General features: G+C 33.4%; 4 protein-coding genes and 1 non-coding gene across 6 annotated transcripts; 2 read left to right on the top strand and 3 right to left on the bottom strand.

Moving 5' to 3' along the window:
- Nucleotides 1-229: 229 nt before the first annotated feature.
- On the bottom strand, nt 230-2,134 carry LOC110654400 (high mobility group B protein 2). 2 transcript variants are annotated; one of them, XM_021810369.2, is made up of 8 exons: nt 1,863-2,134; nt 1,729-1,777; nt 1,424-1,531; nt 1,073-1,130; nt 928-972; nt 765-845; nt 590-679; nt 230-492 (listed from the first exon to the last, which is right to left on the bottom strand). In XM_021810369.2, exons 2-8 carry the CDS (start codon nt 1,767-1,769, stop codon nt 475-477), a joined length of 441 nt encoding a protein of 146 aa, XP_021666061.1. In that variant the 5' UTR covers nt 1,770-1,777; nt 1,863-2,134; the 3' UTR covers nt 230-474. The 2 variants fall into 2 exon arrangements, with proteins under 2 accessions (XP_021666061.1, XP_021666062.1); XM_021810370.2 differs by having other exon boundaries at nt 1,424-1,528; nt 1,863-2,006.
- An 859-nt stretch (nt 2,135-2,993) lies between these two features.
- LOC131171666 (small nucleolar RNA snoR101) lies at nt 2,994-3,056 on the top strand. The gene has a single exon (XR_009142324.1). It is a non-coding gene; the product is annotated as a small nucleolar RNA snoR101 (small nucleolar RNA).
- A 1,840-nt stretch (nt 3,057-4,896) lies between these two features.
- LOC110654398 (uncharacterized) lies at nt 4,897-6,569 on the bottom strand. Its single transcript, XM_021810368.2, has 5 exons — nt 6,154-6,569; nt 5,878-6,061; nt 5,574-5,780; nt 5,268-5,459; nt 4,897-5,186 (listed from the first exon to the last, which is right to left on the bottom strand). Exons 1-5 carry the CDS (start codon nt 6,234-6,236, stop codon nt 5,046-5,048), a joined length of 807 nt encoding a protein of 268 aa, XP_021666060.2. The 5' UTR covers nt 6,237-6,569; the 3' UTR covers nt 4,897-5,045.
- A 10,136-nt stretch (nt 6,570-16,705) lies between these two features.
- Nucleotides 16,706-21,996, top strand: LOC110654396 (uncharacterized). Its single transcript, XM_021810366.2, has 9 exons — nt 16,706-17,180; nt 17,851-17,887; nt 17,990-18,068; nt 18,199-18,244; nt 18,333-18,431; nt 19,734-19,802; nt 19,881-20,223; nt 20,344-20,492; nt 20,880-21,996. The coding sequence occupies exons 1-9, from the start codon at nt 16,764-16,766 to the stop codon at nt 21,744-21,746; spliced, it is 2,106 nt and encodes a 701-aa protein (XP_021666058.2). The 5' UTR covers nt 16,706-16,763; the 3' UTR covers nt 21,747-21,996.
- A 1,571-nt stretch (nt 21,997-23,567) lies between these two features.
- Nucleotides 23,568-25,686, bottom strand: LOC110654313 (glycosyltransferase family 92 protein RCOM_0530710-like). The gene has a single exon (XM_021810248.2). It carries the CDS (start codon nt 25,588-25,590, stop codon nt 23,821-23,823), a length of 1,770 nt encoding a protein of 589 aa, XP_021665940.2. The 5' UTR covers nt 25,591-25,686; the 3' UTR covers nt 23,568-23,820.
- Between the last annotated feature and the right edge of the window lie 1,871 nt (nt 25,687-27,557).

The raw sequence follows: 27,557 nt of genomic DNA on the forward strand, positions 1-27,557 counted from the left end.
AAATACCGTTCAAAGTTGAACCTAAAAATATTAAAAAGCTAAAAGCATTAACATCCCCGTGGAATTATCATCCATTTAGGCTTGCCTGATAAAAAGAGTAGATTGCGAGTAAAAAATACATTTTAGGCAATTAATCAGATGTAAAATAATTCATATGTTAAAAAGAAAAACAGCCAACGTAAAAATGCAAAATGAAACAAACAATCACATCATCAAAGAGGCCACAAACTCTACAAACGATAACCATTTAGCTAAATCATTAATTTTGGTGATAAGTAAGCAGAAACAATCTCCCTTCTACAACTATTAACCTTTTTTTTCCCAGAAAGGAGAAGGATAAATTAAGATGGAGCAGAGGCATCCTTCTCTTAGAAGAGAAAAGCAACAAAAAAAATAACAAGCAAATATCTCCATTAACATGAGTTGTTCAAACAGTCACAGCCTACATGACTATACTATTCTCCGTGCCCATTCCTACTCATCATCATCTTCCTGCATGAATTGAACAAAAGCAAAGTCAGACTAAAATATAAAAACATATACCAACTATCGACTAAGTCAAAAGTTCAAAAATATCATTCCGACTAACCTCTCCACTACCCTCCTCCTCATCATCCTCATCATCATTCACCTCGGACATCGACTTCTCAGACTCCTCTTCTTCCTTGGGTCCTTCAGCCTGAAATTAATAAAACCAAAAACTGTGAATGTCGATGATTAGCAGAATAAAAAAAGACAGCAAGCAACCATGTGACCACAATCACCTGTCCTTTGTTATATGCTTTCAATTTCTTCTCATACTCGACCTTCCTCTTTTCAGCCTTGGCCACATAAGGTGCTTTCTCCTGTATTTATTAATAATGATCACAATCGTTGTTTTTTTGGGGAGGAAAATATCACAATTGGAGGGCCGAATATAATGCTTACAGCTTCAGACAACGACTTCCATTTATCTCCGCCAGCTTTGCCGACCTAAAATTGATAATAAACATTAAATCAAACAATTGATAAAACCGAATACTCAAATTGCTAAACCGTCCCAAAAATTATCAAGACTAACTCATATACTCACAGCAGCAACAGATTTGTTTTTAGGGTGTTCCTTTTTGTACTGCTCTCTAAACTCTTCCCTGCAAACATCAAATCATGTACCAAAGAAATACACCTCATAAAAGTCAATCAACAAATCCCCATATGCAAAGGATTTCAAGCATATTTGACATCAAAATTCAGTTCTTTCTGCAGATGTTTTGGCACCCTATTGGAAGGATAAAGATACTTCAAAAACACATTTGCTATTTGCACTTCTGAAAAAGTTTCAAAGAGGAATACTTTTCCGATAAATATTACTTTTTGTTTTTACATGGAAAACAAAACAGCAGTATGTAAAAAAAAAATAAAAAAAAAGAAGGGGACAACTTACATGAAAACGAAGAAAGCACTGGCCGGTCTCTTAGGTTTGTTTGGGTCCTTGGCTGCCTTGCCAGATTTCTTGCTTGCCTTGGCGGGTTTCTTGTTCACGGAAAGCCTACTGCCGTACAAATAACCACGTCACAATAACAGACACAGATGTATCTATACACACAAGCAATCCAAAGAGTAAGAGTTCCAAGCCAAATTTAACAGATCTAAGATCTGCAAAGACGCGATTTGCAGGTTTTCCGCGTAAAAACGCGAGAAAGATGACGAGTTTCAACGAAAAAAAGAAGTTTGGTAAGAAAAACTTACTTGGCGGCCTTGGTGTCTGACTTCGATTTACCTCCTTTCATGGCGAATCCTGCAAATTGAAGAGCAAATCAGTGAAGAAAACGGCGTAAACCGATCAGAAAAGGCAAAAATCGTAGAAAAAAGACGAAACTTACAGGTTCGGTGGGTTAGGGTTTGAAAGAAAGAGAGTGGAAAAATACAACAAATAGAGAGAGAGAGAGGCAGGTGCAAATTGTGAGGGGAGCTTGAAAAGGCTAAGGACAGAGATATTAAAGTGTCGAGGGAAATTGAAATTCAATTGCGCACGAAATGAAATTGAGGGGTTTAGGCGGGATTTGAAAAAAAATTTGCCACGTCAAGGATCCGTGTGGTGTGAAGGGATTGGGTTTGTGAGGGTTAAGCTTAATATTGTGTAGGATGATTGTGTTTTCTATGTGCTTCTTTGCTCTCACAGAGCCACTGCTTTTCCTTGTGATTTTTAGTAAGGTAAGAAGTTAGAACAACCCTAGTCAACTCTCTCAGCCCATTATGGTCTCTTCAATTTTAATGGGCTTCCTAAAAATGGGCCTCATCTAAAACTCAATGAGCCCAGGCTCTGTTTGGATAATTGAAAATAAACGGGGATTTAGCACCTTTGCTTTCCTCTCTCCCTTCCCTTTCTTCGTAAAACTTCGATTCCTTCGCCTAGGCGGCGTGTTTCACTTTCATGCTCGTCGAGTAATCTTTTGTTGCTAAAAGTTACCCTACGAGCATCGGATTGCGAACCCTATTGGGGTTTTTTTGGTACAACATTAACATGAAACTGCGAGATTTTTACCATTTTTTATATTAGGACTCTTTAGATTACGGGACGTCTGTAAATGTATGAGAACAAGTTGATTGTTCTTCATTTGGATTCACTATTTAGGTCATTGAGCTGTTCTTTCTTGAAGAATGAAAGGGATTTAGAAAGTTTCCCTTAGAGATTATTGTATTTGTTTGAATTGCGGCTGTTTGTTTGCAGAAACAGCTCCTGAATGATTAGCTGCTTCAGTTGATTTTAATTTTATGGATGTTGGGTGGGGGTGGAGAGTTCAATCTGGCCTGGTGCTAGAACTTGGGAGTCTTGTTTGGCACAATTTTATCGATTTCTTCATTATGATTTTCTTTTTACCGGGTATTATCGTCTATTTGTTGAAACAAAAAGAATGTGTTTAGTTCAGTAACAATTTCACGGGTGTCTCTGTTAATTTTCTCGCATTCGCATGGTAGTTTGTATATATAGTTGCCTAGTCAGCGCATATGATGGGTTACACTTGATCTCTGAACTTCAGGTAAGTTCATTTGTTGACATCCCATGAACTGATGCTCATGGCTTTGCACTTTTTTCTTTATTTTTCATTTTCTTTTGGCTTATCGTTTCGATGGGTAAGGGAATGTTGGAAATGCTAAAGGGATTGTTAATTCTCCATAAGAGGAGATAATGAATATCCCTTCTGTATGCAATATTTTCTTTTTCTACAATTTTCCCCCAGTTACTCTTCAATTTATGTTTCCACAGTTTGATTTGACGAAATGGAAATCGCTCTGTATACAGAGCATGCCGATGTCCCACAGTGTCGGTGGCTGATAGGTGGCAAGATCTTTGCCTCAACTTGAATTGTGGGATGGGGACGTGTATACTTGCAATGAGTCAGGGCAGGGGCCAGGGGAGGGGAATTTTATGCCTGCTAATGACTGCTTTAATGGGAAGAACATTCATAGCCAAATTTTATACATTTGTTTTAATGCAACCACTAGTCTTTTCATGTCCAAATGTTTTTAGTCTTGTATCATTACATGATTTCTTAAAAAAACATTATGAATTTAAACTTTAAACAGCCTTTAGAAATTCTCTTGCAAGTTGTTATTTGATGTACCTAAAGGTGAAAATCAGTGACTTAATTGCTGCTGTTGTTTATCTTGTACGTCTATGCACAGGCAAGGGATGCACTTGTTCATCAACAAAGGCTGGGAAACAGGGTTGATAATGTTTTCACAACATGATATGCTGAAGGATTTGCTTGCAAGGAGTGGCATGCCATTTCAGAAAGATCACTAGAAGAATCGTTTGAAGAGCCTCAAAAACAATTTTAAGGAGTGCTTTGACCATCTTAGTGGTGCAAAGCCTGAAGCTTGGAAAGCATTTGTAAAGATTTGTTTATTATTATCTTAAATTCATAAATTTAAAATTGTAGACGTGTGCAAAACCTGAGGCAAAAAGGTGGATGACCACACAAATTGCCCATTGTGATAACTTCGTATTACTTTCTGGTAAAGAGGAAAAAATTCTAATGGTGATAATAATGCAAAGCAGAAAGCAGGCCAATCGACTTTAAATAATTTAAACAAATCAATTTTAAAAAACTGGTAGCCTACCAATTTATTAATTTTGTTTTTTTTTTTATCATTCAAATAGTATAAAATTTTAATTAATTTATAAATTATTTTATTTTAAAATGATCCCACGTGGAACAATTTCTGTCTCCGCAATTGAATTTCCTCCCCACTCTCGAGTTCCTGGTTTAACTTGTTCCAATGAACGAATTCTTTTCTTTACAGGTCTTCTATAAAAGACCACTGTATACCACTGATTCTGACAAAGCTGGGTCATCAGCAGGCTTTTTGGAGATATTCCTGATCTTTACCAATTGTATATGTTGCAGAAATCTGACCTACTTACCCAATACAGTTTTATCCAGGTTTCTTTCTTCCACTTATGGTATTCTCCTATTGACTCTTAGCAATCTGGTTTCCATTCTGAATTGTAACTGCATTCTTAACTTGTGACATCTATAGGACCTGGAGATGCATCTGTTTTGAATAGTTCATGAAGATATCAACAAAATTCATATCCTATTGTCGAGGGCCTAAATTCTTTAACAATAAATCACTTTGTAAGTTCTTTGATTATCAAAAAAAAAGATTATAATATGAACCTTTGTTTGTTTTCTTCTTTCTTTCTTGTTTCCTTTTTTTCTTTTCTCTTCTTTAGAAAAGAGGAGTATTTTTCTGATCAATTTGAGCGCTTCTTGAAAGCTTTGGATGACAACCTTATTATTACATTTGAGAGTATCTTATTGACAACCTTATATTACATTCAAGAGTATCTTATTCTTACTCCCCTTGGAGTCCATGTAGATAGGAAAATGGCATTTGCTTATGGTGATATTCCATAAATAGGACTGCTTGATTGATATAATGATCAAATACACGTTTTGATCTGCCAACCTGCAAACTGACAGAGTAAATCAATCTAGCATGAACATACATACGATAAATGGAGTCATCCCTTATTTTTAGGCTCTAATAATACTGTCTCAGTGTACTTTAGCTTTTGAAATATAATAATTCACTGTATGCTCCTTCCACGTATCATTTTCAAGATACGTTTCATATAAGCTTACTTCTCCATTTGCTCTAACTGTTAACGCAATGGTGCTTCTTGTGCCATAGCATCCCTGTACATAAGACAAGCACCCATGAGTAAAATCCCATTAGCTTCCATCCAAGAAAGTAAATTGCACATCTATAATGTTTACCAGTGGAGTTTCTACTTCAACAAATATGGAGCTTAGACTGTATTCCCAATCAAAAGAACAAATGCCTGGCAACCTGCTTTTCGCAGCCTTAACCGTGTCTCTCATTAGTTTGTCTAGCATCTCTTCGACAGGTATTTCACCTTCACCATATTTATCAAGCTGTTCCTTCAAATTCCGTTCTAAGCGCTGTGCCTATATGAGAAAAAAAAGATAAATTGAAAATATTAGGAATTAGAGAGTGTAGGCACCTGCTTTTCCAGAGTTTGATGCTCTATCGTTTATCAGAATGTAGGATATGATTCTAACCTTAGGCCAGGGAGAGTCTAGCTTGGCATTTGAAAGGATATGAATACCAGGAGAAACCTCTTGAATGACAATGGGTTCACCTTTGGGCCTGTTGGAGATATAAACCATGCTTTTGGACGAAATATCGGCCAATATCAGGTTAAACCCATTGTACTGATGAGCCTCCTTCACCAGTGTTTCTGCAAATTCCTTAGGACTCTTCGGGCTCTGTGACGATGCAGAGAACAAACCAAGTGATTCAAAGTCTCGATGTGCAAACTAAATACTATAGTTCTTGAGTTAAATTTAATCTATAATTTGTTACCTCCAAGAAAAGAACAGGAAGTTCTCCTCGGCTTTTTGCCTCGGGGATAGCATGAAGCTCCAAAACATTTGTGAGGAAAGCCACTTTGCCTGCCCTTGAACAAGCCAACCATGTTCCTCCTGCTACTGCATCTCTCCCTCCGAGTATACCACACCCATCCCACCATGCCACTGGGTCTGTGGGTCTACATGTATTCAAAGAATAGAAATCCTCAAAACTTCAAATCATGCAAAAGAAAAAGAAAACCCAAAAACCACCAATGTAGTAGAAACTTGCCTGTTGTGATATTCATCTCTGTTTTGCAAGAGAAGCAAAGGGTAGAGAGGGTGAGCTTGCCAGATAAACGCAGCTATGCACATTGTTGAACACTATCAAGTACTGTATGTTTGAGCTCTATTTGCAGGTTCTGAAATGGCACAATCAATATTGTAAAGAAAAAGAAGGATGGTGGAAGAACAGGGAGATAGTAAAGGTTAAGTATCAACAAGTTTGTATTCATTCAGCTCTGCACCGCCTGCTATATATAACGCAAAAACCTCCCTCCTAGCAAACCATAATTTAGCAATAATAAATAAATACCCTCCAATTCTAGCTAGCAAAAATTAAGCCATAAGGACCAGTAAGAAATGGATAATTATAAAGAGAAAAAAAGATAGCTTTAGCTGAATCTATCTGGTTTTTAAACAAACTGGTGGGCTATGTAGGTTTATATAACACAGTATATATATCTTGCTGTTTTAATCTTTAAGCACTTAAATATTGTTAAATTTCAATTTAAATTTAAAATTTTTTTATTTAATTGAATCGATGAGTAAATAAATAAATCTAGTAGTGAGATGGTGGGATGAAAGGTTGCAACATAGTGAATGTAGTGTTAATTCAGTTAGTTTACTACAAGTTTGACAAGTCTTCGAGTAAATAATGATTGAGAAGTTTTAGTTATGTTCATTAAATAATGCACATGTTCACAGCTCCGAATATTAATTATAATTTTCTATAAATAAATGCTTTTTAACTGCTGTGGCCCCTTTATCAACTAAAGAATAACTTTTTTTTTTTTTAAGTTTAGGGATTAATATTATACGAATTATATATCTTTAATTATTCAATAAAATACTTAAAAAACAAGTTAAGCCCCTAAGTAAAGTGATTATTTTTGTAATTAAAAAAAAAAAGAAAATTGTTGTCTTATTTAAAAGATAATAAAAAAATAGTATGTAAAACTTACATGTGATTAAAAAAAAAAAAGGTGAAAACCAGCATTTTACGCATGGTGGTCCAAACCAGGAGGCGCCGTCGCTTGTCAGAGCAACGCTTAATGCTTATCCCTTTGGTCAAATTGGTCGCCGAGCTATACTCGGATAATAAAGTTGTCATTTTCGACAACAATTAAATACTAATTGTAATTATTTGATTATGAACTATTTTTATTCATAAAATTGATCTCAAGCGGATTACTATTGAGATATTGGGTATAATAGGATTTAAGGTTTGATAAATCACGTATTAATTGTTCTATTAGATTAAAGCAAGGTTATGTTAATATAGTTACATAATATAATAAAGTCAAAATTTTTCGATAATAAATTTATGAATATTTCTTTATAAAACTTTTTATGACTAAGATTTAGAGAGATTAAAAAAAAAAAAAAAAGAGACGTGTATGAATTGAACTTATCTATATTTATAGACAGTGAAAAGTAATGACATCTTTTTAGATAGATATATTTATTTATGTTCAATAGATATGATTATTTATTTTAAATTAATATATCTTTTAATATATGTGACTGTTTATGTATCGTAAACATGTCTATTTATTAATAGATATATCTATTATGACATCTCTCTAAATAGTTGTGATTATATATAATAGACATATTTATTTATTAATATATACATCTATTTATTAATAAACACAACTACTAATAATTTAATTATAAAAAATAAAATAATTATTTGTTTCACACACATAAATGTCAAGTGTGATCGTAAAATGATATATATATATATATATATATATATATATATATTTCTATTTCTTTTCTTTTTGTATTGTAAAAATGTAAGAATTTTTTATCTCTTTACTATTTAACATATAAGTTATTTATAATAATCTCTTATTTAAATTGTAATGTTAGATCTCATTATTTTATGTATAATAAAAATTTGAAAAATGTCTTTGAATTTTGAATGCAATAAATTTAAATTAATTTTTCAAAAATAAAAATTATAAACTTAAATATAACATATCAATATCAAATACCTTATCATTTAAAATCTATGTTTATTCAAATGGATAATGAAACTTAATTATCGATACTCGACTAATCCCATTGAACTCGAAACACATAAATTGAAAAAAAAAAAAGAAAAATGAAATTATAAATACCAATGAATTTTAAATTTTTCTATACTATTATATGAAATGTTTAAATTATATATATATATATATATATAATCCTCACGCAAATAATTGCGAAAAGTGAACGCACAACTATTTTTTAGGGCTTGTAAATGTGATTTCATATTTTGTGGAATATAATAACTCACAATGTCTCATCACTTAAATATTGATTGAATTCTTTTTTAAGGTGATTTAATTTTTTTCATTAATAACAATTTTATTAGTTTCATTTTTCACAATTTTAATATATTAGTACCATAAAGTTGATCATTAAAATTGAAAAGGAAATTAAACTATATTTTCAAGTAGCAATTATGAATTCCCTCAATCATTCTTCGAATTCAATATTTTTTTTTTCAATTATTATAAAAGCATTAATAACAATTTTGTTAGCTTCATTTTTCTCAATTTTAATATATTATTACAATAAAGTTGATCATCAAAATTGAAAAGGAAATTAAACTATAATTTCAACTAGCAATTATGAATTCCCTTTGTAACACCCAAATTTTTAAATAATTATTTTATATAAAAATTATAATATTTTATTTTATTAAATATTATGAAAATTTATTTGGCATTTGCTGGATTTTTAAAATTGGGTTTGATTTTCTTAAGACAATAAATTTTATCGATTTTTAAAATTTTATCTAAAGACCATGTGGCAAATATAAAAATATATTTTGTTGATTTTTATCTAAAGACCACAATTTTTGTTGATTTTTTTGTAATTTTTTTTCGAAATTTTTGGGTGTCATTTTAGGTCTCAGGGCAGAGTAAAAATTCAATTTCATGCGCCTTGAATCAAACTAGCTGAATTGGACCAGTCGAATCGGACCGACTTTTCTTTTTCTCCCTTCTCCCTTCTCCCGCGTCCCCGACCACCTCACCCTTCCTCTCTATTTTCTCTCTCCTCCCCACCATCGGCCACCACCTCCTCCTCCTCTTCCCCAACTCACCGGCGCACCACCAGGGAGCCTCCCCACCACCGGCTGTCGCCTGGTTTGCTAGAAAAACATGCCCAAACCTCTCTTCATGCATGCGCACAACTCTTCGACTTCTCGGCCAAAATCCGGCCAATCAGGCCACCAATTGAACCGAGTCCAGTCATAATCATCTTCTAAACTTTGAGAGTTTTTCAAAGACACTAAGAACACGAGTTTTCATCGAGCGGTTTGTCCGATTTAATCAAGTACAAATGCAAAACAGGATATGCCTAATTTTTAACTGCATAAATATAAGTACAAGTGATGCATAAGCATGCTAGAAATATAACAATATTGAAATTGTAAATAAAATAAATATCTACTCACGACACTTTAAAAGTTACTACGGTGGCTGAGCGGAGAAAGAATGTTGTCCAGGCTTACATAAACAATATATCAAAATTTATTAATAAAATTTTTAAAATAAAGCTTTAGAGAATCAAAAGACAGCCCTAAGGTTTTGTCAAAACTCCGACAGAGTCCCCCCTATACCTAGGACCTACCAATCATGCGAAAATGTTCAAATAACACTTCTAATTTCTGAGCCCCCCAAATCAATCAAAACTCACAATTTGAGAAAATTACATTTTAGTCCTCAAAGCAAACTTTTTAGCAAAAATCACCTAATCCTATACCTAGGGACTACCCAAACTGCAAAAGGGTTGGTAGCTCAGGGTAACAGCAATCTCCCCACTCTAACTCAACTCCAAAAATGTCAAATAATCCAGGTGTGTGGTCTTGCCTTTCTTTTCTTCAATCTCATGACTTCATTGGAGATATACCAGAAATAATACATCGCCCACCGCAAACTCCACATCCCAATCCGTTGGAAGAGTACTACTCAAACTCTATGGGGTCGTGTATATCTCGCACTTTCACCCATACAGTAGTGTCTCAGATTTTTCCTAGGCCAACGGAGCGGCCACGATGCAGTGTATATCCTTCAGCTCTCATAGGTAGTGTTAACACGGGGCAAATGTTAGACACTCCTTATTTTTTTTTTTTTGTATTTTTTTTTTTCCAACTTAACTATCGGAACATTATCATTCCCTATCGCCTTAGTAGGAAATTTCTCCTGACTTGTTTTTTTTTTATATATAAACCTTTCTAGAACAAAAGCACAAGCTAAAGTAGCCGCAATACCATCGCACACCTTCTAACATTCTGATATACGAGCCCAACTCTCTCTACCACACTATACGGTCCCATCGATTATCATTATAACCTTCGATCCATTCCAAAAGATAGATTCCATACCGATACACACAAGGTATACACGATACCCGTCTGCGGACAGGTCTCCTAATTATATTTCGAGGTATAACGTAGAATCTAGAAACAAAAATTACAGGAAAAAAAAAAAATAATCCTATACTCCGCATGTGACCATTCCTAAGAACTGGAGCCTAAGCTCCGATACACATTTTGTCACGACCCATGGTTTTTTTTTTTTTGCGATTTCTTGACGAACGCTCGGATGCCCGAACTTTTCTGGTCCTGTCTGTGCTGAATGGAACATCATCCCACAAACAACCGATTTTCCAATTGAGGAGGATACCTACACGAACCCCAATAATAATATATAAAAAATCAGGGGTGTTACATAAACGAGTTTTAAAAATTTTAAAATTTTGTCTCGTGGGTCTTTAGCAATATTACTAAGTCAATACAAAATGAATTATAATTTTCTAACCTACCACAAATAATTTATGAATTTTTAATCTAATTCAGGCACTCAATAATTAAGAAAAATGGGTTTCAGGTTTACCTACATCAATTATGACGCATAAGACGTGTCCGGAGCATCTGAAAATGATGGGATAGCCTATAACCTTGATCCGGTTCTGAAGTTTTTTTAGCAGCCTTTCTATCCAGCTCGACATTTGCAAACCTGAGTAACTGTCGAATTTCCACGAAATGATGGTACCTATGCGGAGCCCACAATACTAGAGGTTAGAATAAAATTATTACAAAATTAAATAAGCTTATTTGAAGCTCAAAAAAATACTGCAAAATTCGTGGGACCTACCGAAATTTTGATGTTGGAAAAATTTCAAATTAGTGTCATTGCGAAGCCCTCGACGAATAGAGTATATTGGTGGTCTCAGATTTTTTATATGATTTACAGTTTGAAAGAGATCTAACCCAGAAATTAAAATGGACTAAAACTTATGAAGCTTGATTCGCACAAACAAGGAAATGATACCGTGCAAATTGGTATCTACACGATACCCATGAAGAGAGGAACGTTTTGATACCAATAACACTAAAAACGATGATTGAAGGAGAAAATTATGACAAGAAAAGTGAAAAGGAAAAAAAAAATGAAGAGAGAGAGAGAGAGAGAGAGAGAGAGTTTTGGGTTGGGTTGGGTTGGGTTGGGTTGGGTGGGGGGGGGGGGTGGTACGCAGACAGCTTTAAAGCTATATTTTTTTCTTTTATTATTATTATTATTATTATTATTATTATTAAACTTTCAAAATATTTAACATTAAAATACTATAGCCCACAATATAATATAACTATCTTTATATTAATATTTTTTATATTTTCATTTTTATTTATTATTATTTGTTATTATTATTATTATTATTTAATTATCTTCCTTTATTTTAAATTCAATTTAAATAAATCTCATAATATTAATAACATAATATTTTCTTTTTATTTTATTTATAATTTATAAATTGGGGTTATTACAACCTTGTTTCTAGAATTTTTTGTGGAATTTTTAACCTTGTTGCCCTGTTTACCTAAATTGACTGGAAATTTTAATTGTGTGTATATTTGCTCTTTTGGGGCAGCCACTTTGGGTGACTTAAATTGGTATTGAATGAACGTTTGTTGGGTAATCCTAATTATAGGATTAAAGTGTTTTTGATGGAAAATACAAATGTATTTTTCGAAGATCCAAAAAAATAAAGGAAACTAGTTCATTTTGGCATATGGTTGCTGCACACAAAGTGTTTGATAAAATACCTTAATGAACTTAAAAGAATGAAGATAAAATAATTAAATGAAAATAATAGTTAAGACATATATCTGAAATGTCTGTATTTCTCTGCATGACAGAAGTCATAAAGGGAAAAATGAAGGTAATTACAGAGATGGGGAATCAGCTTAATTTGGAGGAAAATAGGTTTGTGCACAACTAGTATTAAACTATTAAATATTTCTACATATTTATGTTAATAAAATAGCTTTATTGATACATGTTTTATGTTCTCCAAAATATGATTTCATCACAACAATTTATTGAATTTAATTATTGTTATGATGAATTTTAATTGAAATTATGATTTATATTGTATTTTGTGTGAAGAGTATATGTTGCTAAGATTTGCAGTAAATAGATCTATATTGAGATTTCATACCCATACAAAAGTAAATGAATTTATCATATTGTTTTCATACCTCACAACCAATGCTTGACATGGTTATTACCCGTCTCTCATTTGTTGAGGTGACATACTGGTGTTTGGATGGATATGATTCGGATACCATGGTACGTGCACATTGATATGATATGGTCTTCCTCATGTAAAAGGTGAGAAGAGATTTGAAGATGACCCTTGTGGATTATTTATATATATGGTGTTATAAATGGCATGTGCACAGTAATATGATATGGTCTGCCTTAGAAAAGAGGTGAGATGAGATGAGATTTGAAGATAGCCCTTGTAGATTAATCTTGCATTAGGCTAATGAGATTAAAAATGAAATTTGAAATATGCAAATGTATTTTAAAGATGACACCGTATGAGTAAATGATATATAAGAAACTGTTTTCTATGTGACCCATACTTTTATATTCACCTTGTGAGTATATTTAAATTTATTTCTAAAAAGTTTTTATGTAATGGTTTATGGCAGAAGGACTTTCGACAGCTGAAGCAAGGATTTTTGGTAGCCGAAGTAAGGATTTTCGATAGTCAAAGCCCTTTTTCCTACCAAAAAGCCGTATTGGATAAAAATTTCAACAGCCGAAAGTCCCTCGATAGATAGGGTATAAAAGGGACCAAAGCTCGTTTTCTGCCCAAAACACTTGGATTTTCCTTATTTTCTCTCTCTCTTAACTACTGGGGCATACAAGTAGCTCTTTGAAGAGATTTTCTTAGATTTTTTAAGATCTAGAGGGGGATTCTTCCATTTAGAAGTGTAGAATAGTAGATTTAAGTTTTAAAGTTTTGGTTCTCCCACCTCCAAGCACCAAAAAAAGAGGTAACCTTCTTTTCTTCTTGATCTAATAGATAGATCTAAGAGAGTTGATGAGAAATTAGATTTTTAAAACTTTAATTTCATGAAAAGTTATTTCAAGTTAAGTTTTGAAAAGTTTATACATGTTGGATTTAGGGAAAACATAAAATTTGAGTTTTGATTAATATATGTAAGTTTTAGGTATGTTTTCAAGTTATTTTAGGCTCCAAAGATGTGTATATATGATAAGATCATGTTTTAAAACTTTGAAATGAGTTTGGATGTTGATGGGATAAGGGGATCTATAGGTTTTTGACTTGAGAATTCTGAAAATTCCTAGGTTTGTTGCCGAAAGCTAGAGGTTTGGCAGCTGAAGCTTACAGTTTCTCAAAAAAATCTAGAAATTTTTCAGGTTCGACAGCCGAAGTCCCACATTTTGGTAGTTATAGTGGCTACTGTCCAAATTTGGGCACCTAATGCTCTAAGGTTTAGTAGCTTAAGCCCAAGACTCTAGCAATCCAACTTGGTTCTGCCCACTTTATTTCTCATTTGATTCCAAGGTCCCAAAACTTAATTTCATGGTTCCTAAGAGTCTAGAATATGATGTTTATGATATGTATAGATTTCTAAAACTTTGTATAATACTATAGGGTCTTATTTTATAAGATCAGGCTTAAGAAACTCGAAAGGGTAAGGATTTGAGAATAGCTCCCGTTCGAGTAAGGTAGTTGATAGGCTATAAGAGGTGAGTAACTTTAACCTTAATAGAATGAAAACTATTTACAGGTAATTAATGAGCACCCTCATTCATCATGTTATATTTATTTAAGATGTATGTATATAGAATATGAAGATTTTGCATAATTGCATAACTTGTTATTGGTGCATTGATGGATGTTAGATGACCTACTAATTCTCCCCATGTTATGATTATGTAACGTTATGTGTGTTATAAATCCATAATGTAAATCCCATGGAGAGATCTTTAAGTTACCCTTTAAGGGAGATTTGTAAGTTGCCCCAGGGTACATGACACAGGTCATGTTATAAAGGAAGGTTTGGGGAGTTATTGGTGATAATGTCCATCTTACGTGAAATATTTGTGATATGAAATTCCATGTAAATGATACATTACACATATATGAATGAATGATACAATTAATGATGGTTAGTTTACTCATTAAGCTTGTGTAAGCTTACCCTATTCTACTAACCCCCAGGTGCAGAGTTGCAAGAATATAAGAGTTCTTTGAAGATAAAGCATCAATGGTAGTTTTAACCCTTTATTTATATAAAATGTATGGGTAGATGAACATGTAATTTATGAATGGATAGTATTGTGCTAGTGATTAAATGAATTTAGAAATATGTAATAATTGTTTAAATATGATGATATATATTTTGAGGGTATGCATGTTGAACCATTACACTTTGGATCTTATGTATATTAATAATCAAATTATGAACCATTATTATATTATGAATATTTATGTATAGATAAAAAGACCAAGGTATAATAATTTGATGTATGATTAGATAGTGAGATGTAAAAATGTATGTATATTTCTCAGATTTTATACTTGCTACGGGTTCTGATAGTTTTAAGCTGACCCAATCTTTAGTGTCGGTAACAGCCCCTAGATAGGGCCGTTACATTTATTATATATATTTTAATTAATTATATATAAATATTAATACAAAACTTAATATAATAATTGTTAAATTCATTCACACATATAATGTGAATGTATGTGTAAAAATGAGAGGTCAATCTCTCTCATATATATATATATATGGGAAGTCATAATCCTCAACTATTTTTTAGGGCTTGTAAATGTGATTCCATATTTTTTGGAATATAATAACTCACTATGCCTCATCTCTTAACTATTGATTGATTTTTTTTTTTTTCAGGTGATTTAATTTTTTCATTAATAACAATTTTATTAGCTTCATTTTTCACAATTTTAATATATTATTACAATAAAGTTGATCATTAAAATCAAAAAGGAAATTAAACAATATGTTCAACTAGCAATTATGAATTCCCTCAATCTTGCTTCGAATTCAACATTTTTTTTTTCAATTATTATAAACATAGCTTTATATGAAATAAATTTAATAATTATTAAATTTAATAATTATATTTATATTCTTACATTTATTATACATACTTTAATTAATTATATATAAATATTGATATAAATATTTAATTTAATAATTATTAAATTTGTTCACACATGTGTTGTAAATGTATATGTGAAAATGAAAGGTCAATCTCTCATATGCGTGTATATATATATATATAATTTTTAATGTTTATTTTGTAAGTTTAATTATAAGATATTAATTTTTAATAATATTTTATAATTTATTTTTTATGTGTTGATCTCTTGGCCACTACAAATATAAATATGAAGTTGGTAATTAAACATATGCTAATTATTGCACCTAGTAGAAAGAGGCATCCATAGATGTGCTTAACATATGCTAATTAATATATGTTATAAGATTTCGAGGGCCATAAATAATATGAATATTTATTTTTTATTCATTTGACATCAAATTTGGTACATGTAATTCCATACAAGCAGAGTTTCAAGCTCTTATCAATGATTTGAAAATAACTTGAAATTTGGATTTTTAAAAAATTATAGTGGAAATGAACTGTAAATATTTAATTAAAACTGTAAATATTTTTATAAATGTTTGAATTTTTTTTTGTTATTTAGCCTTATAAAAATAATTAATTCCTTGCCATAATTGAAATTAGTAATAAATATTCAAAAAATAATCATGTTTAATTTAGAAATTTAAATTTGAAAAATCCATTCATAAAATAAAACAAACAATGTTTTGAACTTAGAATAAATGCATTTACATTCAAATTTAATGAAAAAAATAATAAAGTTTTAAAGTGAAAAAAAGAATAACATTATTTATTTTTAAGTAAATTACTTTTTTAATTTCCACATCATCCTATAATTAATTTTTAAGTTTTTATATTTTAAAAATAGATAAAAATATTCTTTTTTTAATTTTATTTTCTTCTTATTGTTTGTTAATTTAATTTATATAATATAAATAAATTATAATATAAGAGAAAAATAAAAAATACTTTAAAATATATTTTTAATCACGTGATATTAGCGGCGTTCGCAGGCAGCAGTCCGTACGAGTCGCACGTACCAAACAATTTAACAAAAAAAAAAAGGAAAATAATAATAATAATAATATCAACGCCTGGCCTGTTTGGGAAGAGAGAGAAAAAGGACAAGGAGAAGAAGAGAAAGAAAATGGGTGAGATTGCTGCGACAATGACGAAGAAGAAGAAGAAAAAGGGACGTCCTTCTCTTTTAGACCTTCAAAAACGCTCTCTCAAACAACAACAACAAAACCCCAATTTCAAAAGCCCTAATTCACTCCTCAATGCCCATCACCGCATATCCACTCGCCGGAACCCTAATCTCGATGAGCCAGACTGGATTAACGGTGATGGAGAAGACGACGACGACGAGCGCAAAGAGAAGAAACATAAGCTTTTGCTTGGATTGAATTCCCAACAAAACAACAACAACGGCAATCATCATTACCCGATTTCCTCGGCGGATTCCCAGGGTCTTAATCCTTCATACGGCCCTGATGATGATAATCCCGAGGTGGCTCTTAAGAGGCGCAAGATCAGTGCCTCCCGTCTCGGATCTGATGATATGGTGATTACTGATAGATCCATTCTATGCCTTTTTGAAATCAAGTGCATTTCTCAAAAGAAGATTGTTTTTATTTTTTGGTGTTATTTGCTCCATTTTTTGAAATTATTTGATTCTGCTTTGGTGGGGAATGGAATTTGTTTAATTGGGATTGAATACTTTTTGGGTTTCGCGCGTAATTTGAAGTTTTGGTTGTGGACTTGACTGGACTCGGTGTTGGATCGAAGTTAAGTGGATGTGTTTGACTGGGTCTTTTTTTTTTTTTTTTTTTGAGGATATTAATTAGTATAACAATTTGTTGTTTTCGGGAAATCTAGGAATTGGCGGGTTTAATGTTTCAGCTTTTTCTTTATTTGATTTTGAATATTTTTCTTAAAATAAATATTTTATTATTGATTATTTGTATTTAATCTGGCCTTGATGTGCCCAAAATAATAGACGCAAAGACCTTCTTGTCTGAAAAAGCTTAAGTTTGTCTTTTCTTTAATAATTCTTAGTTTTTTAGTTTTTTTTTTTCCTTTGCCTGTTGTACTTGCTCCACTTTTTACTGTGACTTTTCTCATTGTTTCCTTCAATAGTCGCTGAAGATACCAATTGTTATTATTTTTTTCTTCTTCCCTCCCTTTTTGTTTGGGTAATTTGCATAATATTTGTTGGACTAATTGTCTTGCAGGGTGTAAAGGCTCCGAAAGCGACAGACACTCTTCATGGTATCAATCAAACTGAAATTCTTGAAAAAGCATTTCTGGGAAAATTTTCTTTCAAGTTTGTAGCAGTAATTAATTAAAACTGTGCGATATCTATGTCTACAGAGTCACTGGTGGAGCCGGGCCCCACAACACCTTTGCCAGACAAAAAGTTGTTGTCCTTCATTCTTGACAGGCTTCAAAAGTGGGTGTTGTTACATCTGCCTAGATTTTTCTTCCTTTCTTTCACTTCTCATAGCCTTCTTTCAACTGGATTATGCTTGGTTGCTTTCAATTGGGTGTTGATTTGACTTGCATTAACCAACTCCTTGCAGAAAGGACACCTATGGAGTGTTCTCTGAGCCGGTGGATCCTGAAGAGGTGCATTTTATTCTTTGATAATTCTGCATTTATGTATAATATTTGCATGCGCATCTGTTGATGTGATATTGAACTGATTTTTACACAGCTTCCTGATTACCATGATATCATTGAGCATCCCATGGACTTTTCAACTGTGAGAAAGAAGCTAGATGGAGGAGCTTATGCGAGCTTGGAGCAATTTGAGGTTGGTTTAAGATATATTCTTTGCTAATTTGAATATATGAGAATTGCTTTGATGATCATTTAAGCCTGTGTGAAGCCTGGGAGTATTAAACCTCCTCGGAAGTTCTTTGGTTTCTTTACCATTTTATAATTCTATTGAAGTTTATCTCTTCTGATGTGCAAGTTGTCAAGCGGATTTTTGTTTTCCTCTCATGAATTTCTCATAAACATACAAAGTGTTTGAAATTAAAACTGCTTCTTGGATTGAGATAAATTTCTGACTGAATGGTAGGCAAGTGAGAAGCGAGAGTAGCACTCTTTGATACAGTTGCACCAGGTTCTTGATTCAAGGTGTAATAAATATCCTTTTATTACATTAATAGCTGTAGCATTAACACCTAACCCCTTTTTATATCTTTTACAGCACATAAAAACTGCTGTCATAATGAACTTGCTTTCGTTGGTTGCTTTTAGTTGTGGCTATTTGTTTCCTGTTCTGATTCTTAGTCTAATGTAGGACCATAATGGTTAGCATATCCAAATCCTTAATCTGCTGTCCTGTAGCCTCCCATAGATATCCATACACTTCTCCCCTTGTTCTCATCCTAAAATGAAGAACACTGGGTGTTCTTTGTATGAATTCTGACTTGTTTATTCATGAATTACCACTACACAAGTGATAGATTTAAAAAGAAAAGATCTGGAAAGTGAAGAATCAATCTTGTGCGAATGTGAGAAATTTTGCGACGAAGACCAATAACTGCATTTGGGATGAGCATTGAGCATCCTGATTCAGCTTGAGAGTGAACTATCAGGCAGATAAGGAGAACTGGCGTGAGAAGTTTTAGAGATCCGCTCTTGAAGTTTAAATGCTATGTTTATTTCAGGATGGACATGTGGCCATTGTAGGTTTAAGGACATAAATGCATAAATCACAGTTAATTTTGTACATCAACTACATCTAGCTGTGCATGGCTAATTTGAGAGTATTAGCTCGTGGTTGAATGTTTCTGAGTTTCAAATTTAACTGAGGAAATGTAAAAAAGATGAATTAGTAATACAGCATCATTCACACATTGCTAACCTTTATGGTGATAATCTCTGGTTTTGTTCTCAAGTATATAAATTATTTTACCTTGAATCATCACAAAATTTATTCATCTTACTAGTTTATTCATCCTACTCTTTAATTTTTTAATAATCTTTTTATGTCACTGCATCTTGTACAGTGGAATCTAATTTGCTGTATTCTTGGTTTGCTCTTTGTAAAACCAATATTTGATTCAATTAGAAACTGAAACTTGTGATATTTTTATTTGTGCAGAAAGATGTATTCCTGATATGTTCAAATGCAATGCAGTATAATTCACCAGATACTATTTACTTCCGACAGGTTTGTAAGGGTAGAAATTTTGTTTTTCTTTCTCCAAAGGATTTGCCATATTTTTTAATGTGATGGTTCTTCTCTTAGGCACGATCCATGCAAGAGCTTGCAAGTAAGGACTTTGAAAACTTGAGACAAGATAGTGATGATGGTGAACCCCAACCCAAAATTGTGAGGAGAGGCAGACCACCTGGAAAGCTGAAAAAATCTCTTGAGAGGTCTACCCTTGATCGTGTTGGTCCTGAATGTTCCTCAGATGCAACTCTTGCCTCTGGAGGGGATAATCCCAACAGTTCTGCTGGTTACAATCTCAGAAGAACCCATTCATACAAGTATCAGCCTGCAGATGTCCTGGTCAAAACCACTTTTGGGTCCCATAACAGTGAAACGTATTCTACCTGGATGTCTGAATGGGAAAATGAATTTCCAGGTTTGGGATTTGTTTGACCAATGGGCTGATTTTTGCTTTATATTCTGTATTTTTGTTTTACTGTTAAGATTTTTTTTTGATTGCTCAGCAATTTTAAGATATTTTGCTCTTGGCTTGCAGCTTCTGTTTTGAAGGCTGTACTAAGGTGTGGGAAGAAACCATTTGTGATAGATGAGAATAGGCGAGACACTTATAAGCATCCATCGGCTTCTACACATGGACCATCGTCTTTGAATATTTTCGAAGGAGAACTGAAGCAATTGATGACAGTATGTTAAAAAGAAACTTTACTGCATTGTTTTTGCTCTCCCGTTTGAAGCTGATATTTTGTGTATTGTTTGTTTCTCTGTCATGATACGTATTTCTCAACCAATACTCTTTTTCTTGTTTATTGGTTTCAAATGACACATTATAGAATGTAGTGCTTGATGCTAAAATCATATTCTTATGTACTAGGGGATAGCGGTTGAAAATTTTTTAGAAAATCAATTGCTTTGTATGTTACTTTTTCTGGGGCATCATTATGATGGTTCAATTGTATAACAAGCACCTACAATTACAAGAACCCATTTTATCCAAGTTAATTGCTGTTTATATGTTGTCAATGGCTTCATGTACTTGTAACTTGGTTTTGGTTGTCTTTGATATAACATCAGGTAGGTTTAAATTCAGAGCATGGTTATGCAAGAAGTCTGGCACGTTTTGCTGCTGATCTAGGGCCCATTGCATGGAAATTTGCTTCAAAGAAAATTGAAAGTGTGTTGCCAACAGGACTTGAATTTGGTCCTGGGTGGGTAGGAGAAGATAAGGCGGTTGAGCGACAGCAGCAGCTTTTATTTTCTGATAGGCACATAGTTTCAAACAATTGTGTAGGGATTGAGGCTTTAAGCAGACTTCAATCTTCAACTATGACTGGCACAAACTCTATAGTTGCGAGTAGATGTTCAGCATGGAGTGGAGAAGACATGGTGGAAACTGTTGGTGGATTGAATTCCCAAAGCGAGTTAAGTTCACTAAACAATGGTATTACTGGCATGAACCCTGGGTATTCTGTTGTGGTTCAACCAAAGCCTGTGATTCAGTCTGATTTAAATGGTTTTAGTGGTGGGTTTGGGTATAATAATTGTTCACCTCTACTGGGGACAGCAAGACTTGGGGTTGCAACAGGGAGGTCCAGTTCAGAGCACACAGCAGTTACTTCACAAGCATTTGACAAGGTTTCAACTAGCAACACCAGTTTCTGCCCAATGAGAGGGAATGATTTTAAGTTGAACAAAGCCAAGTTGTCAGAAACTTCAAGTGTATTGTTACAGTCTGGAAAATCATCAGCTCTAGGTCCGAGCTCCGACTCTCAGGCACTACTCAATGCAGGGATTGATGGAAAATCATTTCGGCAGTACAATCAACAAGATTTCTTTCAATTTCCACCGGACCTGAATGTTGGATGCTTGGCACCAAATTCACCTAGTTCCAGTGTGCCAATTGGTTTACCACAGCAGCCAGATTTAGCATTGCAGCTATGAATTGAGGATGGGCAATTCATCTTCCTTTACCGGTGGAGGGTAGATTGTTAGGTTTGAACATTTGTCCAGCAAAAGGAATAAATAATAAAGTGGAGAGTCATCTTTTGGATTTGGGTGGCTTTCTGAGTAGTATATTGATGGTCCATAACATGAGGAATCAATCTTAGGGGAAGATTTTGTACAGGTTAATGTATCAATTTTTTTATATGAAAAACCACAGTTTCATAGAATGCTATATTTGAATGCTTAATTTGCGCAATGCTACGTTTGGTAAAGAGTAATGAATGTAATGTAATCAATTATGTAATGTAATTAAGATTATAATTTAATGTAATATAATTATCATTATATTATTTTATGTAGTTGTAAAATAAAAATATAATAATATAATATAATAATAATTTTTATTTTAATATTTAATTGATTTATAATTTAATAATAAATGGTAATTGTTATCGTGATTGGCAATTAAGTGACAGTGGTGGTGGTGACAGCGACAGTGATAATTAGATAATGATGTTGGTAACAAGATGAGATAGTGGCGGTGATAGAGATGACAATAACTAAGTGGTAGTGACGACAAAGTTGAAATATTCATCATATTAATATTGATAATAAATAAAAAATTATAAAAAATAATTATAATTATATTTGTTCATTTATTTTTTTAATGTAGCTACCATTATATTATGTCATTTCATTTTGTTAATTTTTTTGTTATCAAATAATGTAATTAAATGTCATTTTTTTTGTTATAAAATAATGTAATTAAATATACTAAGTAATCATACTTATACAATTTTGATTATAATATACTAAAGTTGGTTTAAAAGTTTTTTTTTATTATTTTATTATATTTATAATTAAAATATATGAAATTTAATTTTAAAATAATTTTAATAATTTTAATTGATTTCTTACTACCCATTTCAACAGCACAAAGAGAATGTTTGTTTAATTAAAAAAAAAAAAGTTTGTTTAGTCAAATTAGTTTAAAATTAAGTTTAAAGGAGATAAGGTCTTATGATGGGAGATGACGTACACTGTATGGAAGCCAAACCACCGGATTTGGCAGACCTGGCCTAACCTTTGAATAAGAATGAAGTCAGATTTAATAAGATGGCAATGAACCAACTGGCAAGATGTCAAACTGAATAACAATTTTCAATGGAGAGACCTGCTGGCCTGGCCGCTGTTTCCGTAGATCCGCCTCCCTTTGAATTTCAAAAAGTATATATATTTTTTAAAGAAATATTACTACGAGTAGCTCATAATTAACAAAAAAAAATTCTAAATATTTTAAAATTTTTATAATTAAAAATATCAATTTAAGTTTAATTAATTTTAATATATTTAATTAAATTCTTTTCGATGTGCCAATTTTTAATATGTTGAATTACACGGATGGTGAATTTGAAAATGGCATCTCAAGCAAATTAAGTAAAACTTTCCTTTTCTAGGTTCTTATCCCTAAGCCCATAGTCTTTACCATGGGTCATTGCCATTTGGCCGAAGCAAAAGCAATGGCGTTGATTTATGAATTTAATTGTGAATTATTCATTTTCGTGTCACCTAAAATGTACAATATATATCTGATTTTTTAAAAAGCTGCTCCGGATTTTCATATCATAATTAGTTTGCTGTCAAACATTAAAGGGATTTTGTTTTTTAAATAGATATTTCATCATCAATTAATGAATTTTAATTTAATAATATTTAAATCATTCTCAACAAAATTTTAAATTTGAATCAAGCCAAAATAAATCAATAAAATAAAATATTCTCACAATGTCCTAAAAGACTAAAAATTTATATGAAAAAATTCCATACTATTTCAATAATTCAATTTTCAAGTCATTCTTGGTAATGTCTTGAAGTCCTAAAGAGTGCTCCGCCAAATCTGAACGAAAAAAAAAAAAAAGCAGCACTAATACAATGGAACAGTGCTAGGCCAACCTCATATGATACAAGCCAGAAAAGGCAAAAGAAAAAGGGTCAACAGGGTTTCACTTGAACCCTTCATGTCATGTTCCTAGCTCACTCCCACTACCCTCCTTCAATTGTCAATCGAAATTCAACTTTGCCATGCCATTCTGTATGTTCCTCTTCCCATTTGCGTACCAAACCATCTCTCTGTCAGCATCTTCAACCTATCATCTCTTACCTCACAGAACTTGTTTTCCCACCCTGGTGGCTCCACTGCTTCATACCCTAACCCTGGTGTTCTATCCTTGGACAATGGGTTCAATCCACTCATCCAATCCACCACGTACGCTGATACCCTTCTTCTAAACTTAGCCTTAAATTCTTCCCAAGCTTGGTACTTATAATGGTTCACCACTGCAGCTTCCAAGCTCAAATGCTTCATTCTATAACTTTTCTTTAAACTAAAATGGTGTATCACGTTAAGCAAAGAATCATCAATCGCTTCTAATAGGACTATAGACTTGTGCCGATTCTCTACCCGCCTTCTACAAGTGTACCCTTGTGTCACCCCCTCCGCCGGATGCGACCTTTGATTCGACGGACCAAATTCGTTGCACAATATCGAAATTTCTCCGATCATATGAGACGACGACAATGATGGCAGTAAAGATTTTAGCATTTGATCAGTCGGTTCTGATGAACTATCCCACGATGGCGCGAAGACAAATTCATCAACATCTATATAAATCATCCATTTGCATGAATCTTTAGCGTGCAAAGCAGCGTGGGAAAATCCAGCTTCTTGAGTCTTAGGCCACAGCCATAATAGCGTCTCTACATTATAACCCTCTTCGTTAAGATCCTCAACGACGCTATACAAATCATCGTCGCTGTCATTATCGTATAATATGAACTTTTCGACCCCAATCTTTGAATGATACATGATCCATTCTCTCAGGAACTTGCCCACGTTGTAAACCATGGTGGAGGCACACAGTTGGGATTTTGGCTGTGCTTTTGCTATCTTGCGCCAAGGGGTGTAGTACGCCACGGAAGGAACTACCTTCTTCGCCCCCGTGGTCGCGGTTTCTTCTAGGGAGAGTTTGAGTTTGATTGGGATGTGATCATGATCATGATCATCACCAGAAACAAACGCCGTTAAATCAGGGTGACCACACCTGAACACCTCTTGTATTGAGCTCGTAACGGCGGTTTTAACGGTGTTGGTGTTGTTGGACTCGTCGACGAAGAACACGCAAGTGAATTCGCGTGGAGACCTGTTGATCCCTTGGCGGTTGTTCAAGCCTTTTACGAAGAGAACGACGTCGCCCTCCGTGGAGAACGACTCGTACACGAGGTATGTCCACCTGATCAACTCCTGCGGCGGTGCCCAACACGGCCAAGGAACAGGGGATTCCTTATCCGACAATCTGATCAACATGGGAGCCGCGAAGGGCAACCGACGCCGTGTGCTTCGAGGAAGAAAACACTTGAACGTAGTCTGGTTCGTGGAAGGCAAGATCCCAGAGAAACTAGCAGGAACAGTAGCGTTGTTGGGATAAAGACAGGTGAAATTGAGATTGGAAAGCAACTGTGAGTCCGTCTCCGGCGAGACAATGACGAGAACCTGCCAATCCGGCAACAAAACGGATTGAGAAGCAATGGAATAAGAATGCTGAAACGGAAAAGAGAGGCGGTGGTTGAGGGGAACAAGAGAAGAATCGTCGGCAGAGGGGAAAATAAGGTGGGTTGCATTACGAGAGGAATAAAGAGAGAAAACGCAGAGGAAAAGGGAAAAGAAAGCAAGAAGAAGAGTGGTACGACGCATGGTTTCGAAGGAATTACTGGGAGGGGGTAGACGTAGTGTTGCTCTCCCTAGAGAAAGCAAATGAAGAGGGGAAGTTGATGAAGATTTCATTATAAGATTGAACTCAAAAATCAGGAGTTGGAGTTGGCTTCCACTTCCAGGGGTAAAGGAACAGGAGTGCTTCAGAATGCGCAAGACGAGATTGTGTTTTGTTTTTGTTGGAAGAGGGAATTAAATATTTATATTAAAATTTTACATAAAATTAATTAAAAATGAATATAATAAATATAAATATTTCATTTATTAATAATCGCATTCTTTCTGGACGAAATCACTCGTCTGGCTGCTGCTGCTGAGAGACGACCACTTTTAATCAACGTTGACCTTTCTTTTCCCCTTAATTACAGTACAAAAATATTATTTTTTACTCATCCTATTTTAACTTTTTCCTATTTTTACTGATTAATTCTAAAGATATATATGTTAAAATATTTTTTTAATAAATAAATAAATTCCTAATTTACTTATTAGATCTTGCTTAATTCAAATAAACTACTTCTTAAAAAGTTCATTCATTTGTCAGAAAGTAACTTAATTGAGTAACTTACTCCCTATATAGTTAAGAAAGTGATAGCCTCAGACTCCTCAAAAAGTCACATAGAATCAAACTAAACAAGTAATATTTTATTTTATTTTATTTTTTAAACTTTCAACTAAATAAGTTCTTAGTAAATTTATAATAAAAAAAAGTGATTTAAATAAAATTTTATATATTTTTAACGCAAATAACTGTAGAGATAAAGAAATTTCTAAATAATAATGATGGGTATAGAAAAAAATGAAACTGAGTTTAGATAGTTTTTTTTTTTTTTTTTTTTTGGGGTTTAGAACAAAGGGAATACGTAATAGAACTTAATTTGTTATGAGAATTGTATGGGTCGATTAAATCCTTTTTCCATTAGGTTTTCTAATAAAATGTATCAAACGGAATGAGTGAGTCTTTGTTTCATTCCTGAAGAGCCAGCACACAAAAGCCATCTTCAGCTTCAGGAGTTGGGAAAGAGCTGAGAGTGAGCAGCACATATAATATGACACATTCTCATAGGCCATGCGTTGCCTCCAGTTTCAAGTTTGCCTCAATCGCTGTAAAACAGCCCACCTTTTCATAGACGAGGCAATGAGATGGGCCGCTCATTTTATTGGAAGGTGGTGCCTTTTTTGTTGGTTGGGTCTTCTTTTGTTTGAAGTTTTCATTTACAGTTTTGAAAATCGTTTAGGCCCATTAACAACTAACCTAATTACTCGGATAACTTTTAATTCCTTCATTTAAAAAAGAAAGCTTGGGACTCATTGCAGTAGAGGTTATTACACATAGTCTTAACTGAGCCCATTCAAAGACAAGCGCAAACTTATAACCTAGAAACCCTACCTTTTAACAGAAATTTACCCATATCCACGACTCGAAGTGAGCCTAGTGCCGCTAACTCAACAAAACCCTGTCTGTCAGTCAGTCGTGGGAGATGGAACAAAACAGAGTCCAGAGAGGCAAAACAACACAGAGGATCCCAACTTTTGTCACCATTAATGGCTTAGAGACCAACCCAAAAGCAAGGATAACCTCTTCACCATTGTCGTTTACTATGTCTTCATGGAAACAGGCGATCTATCAAATCTTAGGTTCAAGATAACACAAAAACCTTATAGTCTGCCAAACCAACGTCCTAGGCTAATCCTTCTTACAAAATCAAGAAAAGTTCCCTAGTTGATAGTAATCAAATCAAATCACAAAGGATTATTGACATACAAATTGTATTTTAGTACAATTAACCAAAGATTAGATACTATTTTAGTCTTCATACTAAATTCATCCAGAAAATATCTCTCTTTATTTAGAAATAAAAGGGGTAATTTATTCTTCTCCTTATGAAAATCAGTAAGACATGTTCTTCAAGACTAAGTATAAATTTCTAGAAGATAATATAATATATTACACGTTGTAAAAGTAAGGGCAGCCAGTTTGTGTACATATGTGCGAAAACGGTTACTGAAGTCAAATTGTTGACTTGCACTTTCTCAGT

Source organism: Hevea brasiliensis, chromosome 12 (genome assembly GCF_030052815.1).
Source record: "Hevea brasiliensis isolate MT/VB/25A 57/8 chromosome 12, ASM3005281v1, whole genome shotgun sequence".
NCBI lineage: Eukaryota > Viridiplantae > Streptophyta > Magnoliopsida > Malpighiales > Euphorbiaceae > Hevea > Hevea brasiliensis.

Coding starts and splice junctions, on each gene's coding strand:
- LOC110654400 (XM_021810369.2), bottom strand. CDS start 1,769: ATGAAAGGAGGTAAATCGAAGTCAGACACCAAGGCCGCCAA. Junction 1,532..1,728: donor TCAGACACCAAGGCCGCCAA/GTAAGTTTTTCT, acceptor TTTGTACGGCAG/TAGGCTTTCCGTGAACAAGA. Junction 973..1,072: donor AAAACAAATCTGTTGCTGCT/GTGAGTATATGA, acceptor TATCAATTTTAG/GTCGGCAAAGCTGGCGGAGA.
- LOC110654398 (XM_021810368.2), bottom strand. CDS start 6,236: ATGTGCATAGCTGCGTTTATCTGGCAAGCTCACCCTCTCTACCCTTTG. Junction 6,062..6,153: donor AGAGATGAATATCACAACAG/GCAAGTTTCTAC, acceptor GAATACATGTAG/ACCCACAGACCCAGTGGCAT. Junction 5,187..5,267: donor TTGAAGTAGAAACTCCACTG/GTAAACATTATA, acceptor TCTTATGTACAG/GGATGCTATGGCACAAGAAG.
- LOC110654396 (XM_021810366.2), top strand. CDS start 16,764: ATGGGTGAGATTGCTGCGACAATGACGAAGAAGAAGAAGAAAAAGGGA. Junction 17,888..17,989: donor AGCGACAGACACTCTTCATG/GTATCAATCAAA, acceptor CTATGTCTACAG/AGTCACTGGTGGAGCCGGGC. Junction 18,432..19,733: donor CGAGCTTGGAGCAATTTGAG/GTTGGTTTAAGA, acceptor TTATTTGTGCAG/AAAGATGTATTCCTGATATG.
- LOC110654313 (XM_021810248.2), bottom strand. CDS start 25,590: ATGAAATCTTCATCAACTTCCCCTCTTCATTTGCTTTCTCTAGGGAGA.